This window comes from Myotis lucifugus, unplaced genomic scaffold (assembly GCF_000147115.1).
Source record: "Myotis lucifugus unplaced genomic scaffold, Myoluc2.0 scaffold_58, whole genome shotgun sequence".
Lineage (NCBI taxonomy): Eukaryota > Metazoa > Chordata > Mammalia > Chiroptera > Vespertilionidae > Myotis > Myotis lucifugus.
In genome coordinates this window covers 4,950,883-4,956,364 of record NW_005871106.1, presented here as the reverse complement: position 1 = coordinate 4,956,364, position 5,482 = coordinate 4,950,883, and the positions used below count along the sequence as shown (strand labels likewise).

Genomic DNA, 5,482 nt, shown 5'->3' with positions numbered 1-5,482 from the left:
ACTATTTGCTCCACATTTTCTTGACCCAACAGAATTCCCTTTGCGAAGTTGTGCTTTGCGTTCTTCCTTTGACTTATACCAGGAATAGTATAAAATCACCTGAAAATCTATTATAATTGTTTTAAAGGATTTTTTAGGTCATTGTCCATGTCATCACTTAGTAACCTAAATATAAAGAAAAACCGATGATAGAAATTTCTTCAATACTACAGTCCCAGAAAAAAAAAACAGTTGATGTAATTCATTCATGTTACATTTTAATTGTTCTAATCTCATCCCATCCCACTCTGTCCTTCCTGGGACGTGAATCATTCTTTGTCCAGCATCCCTACACTTTGCATGCTCCCCATGCAGTTGTCACTGAGCAGCTGCTTGGTTATCAGATCGACTATTGAGGTATCACAGCACTTGTGTTCAAGTAACCTCTATTTTGCTTAATAATGGCCCCAAATCACAAGAGTAGGGATGCTAGCAATCAGATATGTCAAAGAGAAGCCTTTAAGTGAAAAGGTATGTATGTATAGAAAAAACATGATATATATAGGGTTCAGTACTACCTATGGTTTTAGGCATCCCCACCGGAGGTTTTGGAACATATCTGCTGTGGAAAAGATGACAGGCCAAGCCATCATTTGTGACCCAGACCTGGGCCTTTGAGTTCTGAGATCTCTGGGAACAGGTATCAGAAACCTAGTTACCAAGGAGACAAAACAGGAACTTTGCCACCAGGGAGTTGATGTCACAATGGCACCAAGGATCACACTAACTTAAACCTGAATAGTAAAGCTCTTGGCCTGAGAAACCAGAGTTCTGAGCTCTGTCTCAGACTTTGTGGGCACTGATTAGTAAAACAGAGGTCTGGACTTGAAATCTGGAAGCATGGCCTTGGTGTCAGCTCTGCCACCAATGAATCAGGGCTGGCAAGCCCATGGAATTTCCCGGGGGCTCCATAGCACTCCCCTCACAAGAAAAAGGTTAGATATGGTATGTGACTCTTTCAGATTCTGTATTTGCAAAAACATCTTATCAGAAATCCCAAAGATATGTGAACATAAGAAGTTTCTACTCATCTTTAAATCATGCACTTCTAGAGAATTGTCTAAATGTCCAATGTCTCTGCTAACAGGAAATGAGCTGAATTTTCAAGGGTGAGTGGGGAAAAAAATTAAGATAAAAAAGTAGGGGACAACTGGACTTCCAATATCCACCAAAGGAAATTCTAATATCACAGTTTTCTATTAAGAAAAATATGGCCACAAGATGCTTTAGTGCTTTGACTAGTTTTTGACATGGGTAGAGTTAACATTTATAATTTATAAGTAGGTATCATTTGGACATACACTTTTGTTACACTTCTTTTTTGTAAATAAAAAAATCAAACGCCATGAACAGTTGACTCTCTGTAATGCTTTCAGAATGCACTACTTTAATCCTGCAATGATTGTTTCAAGGTCTTCCTTAAGGGCACCACAAAATTCACTCACCTTTTCTTCTCTTTTATAAAACTGAAAGGTTGGGACATAAACGATCCCACGGTCTTGCACTAGCTCCTCACAGTCATCAACATCTACTTGCAGGAACACTACATCCTCGTGCTTCACAGACAGGGAACAGAAAAGGGGTTTGATGGTCCTGCAAGGCATACACCACATGGCTGAGAAGACCACGGCCACCAGCCTCTCCCCTGCCTCCTTGAGTGCCGACTCAAAATCCTCTTTGCTCAGGATCACTTTCACCAAATCGACCTTCAAGAGCTCCACTGTTTCTTCTGCCGAGATGTCACCTTCCGCAGGCTGGATGGCTTCTTCTGAGGGCTTGGGGGTGTCACCCTCCTTGAGCTGGATGATTTTCTTCTCTGAGGGCTTGGGGGTGTCACCCTCCTTGAGCTGGATGGCTTTCTCTGAGGACTTGTCTTCCTTGGGCTGGATGGCTTCTTCTGAGGACTTGGGGGTGTGGTCCTCCTCGGGCTGGATGGTTTCTTCTGGAGATCTGGAGGTGTTGCCCTGCTTGGGTGAAATGTTCTTTTCTGATAGCTTGGGAGTGTTGCCCTGCTTTTGCTGAATGGTTTCTTTTGGAGATGTGGAGGTGTCACCTGGCTTGAATGAAATGGATTTTGCTGATAGCTTGGGAGTGTTGCCCTGCTTAGGTTGAATGGTTTCTTCTGGAGATTTGGAGGTATCACCCGGCTTGAATGATATGTTCTTTTCTGATAGCTTGGGAGTCTTGCCCTGTTTTGGCAGAATGGTTTCTTCTGGGAATTTGAAGGTGTCACCCGGCTTGGGTGAAATGTTTTTTTCTGAGGACTTGGGGGTATTGACCTTCTTGGGTAGGATGGGTTTTTTTGAGAAACTGGGGTTGTCACTCTGCTTGGAAGGGATGTTTTTTGCTGAGGAACTAGGGGTGTTACCCTCTTTAGGAAGGATGCTTTTTGCTGGTGACATAGGAGTACTGTCGTGCTTAGGGGGACTAGTTTTAGTTGGAAAATTGAAGATGTCACCCTGCTTAGGCAGGATGGATTCTTCTGAGGAATTAGCAGGGTTATTCTCTTTGGGAAGCATGGTTTTCCCGGAGGAATTAAAGATGTTGCCCTCTTTAGGCACGGTCGTTTTGCCTGGGGAATTGGATGTGTCGCCTTGCTTGGGCTGCATGATTTTCCTTGAGGAATTGGGAGTGTCACCTTTCTTGGACTGCATGGTTTTTGTTGAGGAGCTGGAGTCACCCTGCTCAGGAAGAAACGTGTCCTCGGGTTGTGGAACTTTGGAGTCCTCTGCAGGCATGTGCTGTATGCTGTTGACATCGTGGGCAAAGGCTTTCTGGGTGAGTGCTGGATCCAAGAACTCTGGGGCCAGAGGAGTCACATGGCTGGGCAGAACCTGTAATAGTGGACTCTCTGAACAAAACAGCAGATAAAATAAAATGCAAAAGAAAAAACCAAAAACTTTGATCATATACTCCAAAGAAGACCTGTGTCATCTTTAGAGCTCACAAACATAGTCTTATAATGATGTATTAATTGGAATAATCACATTCAACAAAAGGCCAAGCATCATGTGATTACATGTATCTTTTATGCAGGTTTTTTTTAGACTACAAGTTTCTCAGCTTAGTCTTATACCTCATACTCCCTAAGCACATAGGTCCCTTAAGGCAATACCCTTCCCTCCCTCTTACCAGTAGGATCACCTTCATGTGTTTCTGGTTGTTTGTCAGATCTCATGTTCAGTTCTTCCTGGGATCCAACTTCATCACTTTCCATTCTTAATTCATAAATGCCTCATAGTGAAAACAAGGCTGTGCCCTCCAACTTTTCCAACCTATTCAACCTAATATCTTACAATGAGTAACAACTTATATTTGTGTAGTCACAGATGGTTTTCCATCTCTGTACTGGAGAGTTTCATGACAGCCTCAGTTATGGTGGTAGCACTATGCATGAGGCTGCGCCTGGTGCCTGATACGCATTCATAAGCATTATTTTCTATAACACAACAAACCACTGAGGTAAGTACCATTGTGATCCCTCGCTTTACAAATGAGAAAACTGAGTCTGAGAGAAGTTGCATAACTCCCTCAAGGTCACAAAGCTAGTATGTGGGGCAGGTTCCGAGGCCTCACTCTGAATACTACACTGTGTTGTACTGTTTGCCAAGTGCCCTGTCCAGGATGGGTAACTTGAAGCCAACTTTCCTACAATCTCCCTCTAGGATTCTCCAGCTCCAGTTTCCCCTTTATGACTCACCCACTGTAACCATCTCCTCCTAACCACAATTCCCTCCTCTGCCAAGTCCTGCCTGACTATCAGAAGCCCTGTTGGAGCTATTTGGATGGGAGTAGATGGTGACACAGAAGGAATTCCCTAATTTAGAGGAAGAAATAAAAACTTCACCCCTTCCATCCTGGTAGGTGGGGAACCAAGAGAACAGATACATGTGTCCTGGCCTCCTCTCTCCAGGTAGAAACTGTAGCACGGATGCAGGTTAGATGTGTTCGGAGGACAGCTGAAAGCAGAGCAATATTTGCCTCATTCCCCAGCTGGAAGGCCACAAATGGCTCACATCCACATGGACTCCACCCGCATCAACACAGTAGTGTGGGCCTTTGGCAGAGGGTGTGACCTGGCGTGCACATGCCAGGGATCCGGAAGTCCTGCACGCTCTGCAGTGGGGCTGTGAGGATTCTGAGAAAGCCAGAGACCCAGCAGAGGCTTCAAAGAGGAACAAAGAAGCCATAGTGTAGGGGGTTTTGCAACCAGAAGCAAGGACTAGAGCTACAAGCTCTATCAGTAGGTAACCACACAGTGGCCCATCCCCTAGATGTAATCAGGGGTCCTCTGTGGTCCTCAGACTAGGGACCAGACCAGCAGAAGCAGAGGGTCCGGCAATAACTATTCCACATAGGAAGAACTGGAAAGACCAAATTGCTACCAAAATGAAAAAGTATTCTTTAGGTTGAAATACCCCAAATAGAGTTAATTTCATGTCTCTGCTCCTCACCATCCCTCTTCAAATTCCTTTGAGATAAGGCTCCTGGGAAGAGAAGAGCCATTGAAGAAAAATTTTAAAGTCACATTATATCTGTACATCGTAGTATTGAGTGAGGAAGTGAGGAACTGTGATCCCGTTACATTTATACTTGGAGATTTGAGTTGTGTTTTAGGTTCAGCAGAGCTGTTCCAATTATTCCTGCTCTTCATTCTGCAATTCAGATGGATTCTAAGCAACTTGAAATATTGACACCTCTGAATAATCTTCATCAACTTGTCATAAAATGTTTTTTTCTTTCAGCACAAGCTTGCCCCCAAATTGCTCATGAGCCCTTATATCAGTCATGGTTCTGTCAAGAAAACAAATAATCGGCTATTTTAGACATAGGAAGATTAAGTATAAAATAGCTAGAAAGACTGCCTTTAGGCAAGGTTTCCAGAGCTGATTCCTAGTTGCAAAACAGGCCTCCCAAGGGGGACTGCAGCCTCCATGATATTAGGAAGGTAAGGAATCATAAAGTCACTGCTAGAACTGTTGACTTCAGGAACTTTCTGCTATAGATACAATCCAGAAGTGAGTCAGTCACCCCACAACTCCCTCTCAGCTTAGAGCTAGAGGTCAGTGCTGGAGTTCTGCTTCAGCGTCCCTCACCAGTCCCCATCACAGGGCCGCTGCAGAAAGGGACAAAGCTGAAAGATAATGGTCTCCTTTTCGTGCAGGTTCATCTATTGGTAGAATTTAATTTGCATCCAGAACCTCGGCTGCAAAGGAGTCAAGGAAATGTGGCATTGAGTTTTTCAGCCTCTGCGGTGCGGGAAGCACACTAGAAGCTGGAATAGACACTGTGTGGAAATTCATTTCTACCACATACCATGACTACATGATGGTCTCTTTTTATTCATCATACTGGCATAATTTTTTAATTTACATATTCATAATAGAAAAACTAGAAAACACAGATAAGTGGAAAGAAAATAAAAATTATTCAGAGCACTAAT

At 43.6% G+C, this 5,482-nt stretch overlaps 1 protein-coding gene across 1 annotated transcript in view; it reads right to left on the bottom strand.

Moving 5' to 3' along the window:
- Window positions 1–989: 989 nt before the first annotated feature.
- The window catches only part of TXNDC2 (thioredoxin domain containing 2), a 6,648-nt gene continuing 2,155 nt past the window's right edge, over window positions 990–5,482 (bottom strand). Inside the window, exon 2 of the mRNA XM_023754275.1 lies at window positions 990–2,873. Within this exon, the coding sequence (XP_023610043.1) occupies window positions 1,422–2,777 (1,356 nt within the window). The 5' untranslated portion in view covers window positions 2,778–2,873 and the 3' untranslated portion in view covers window positions 990–1,421. The remainder of the gene's footprint in view (window positions 2,874–5,482) is intronic.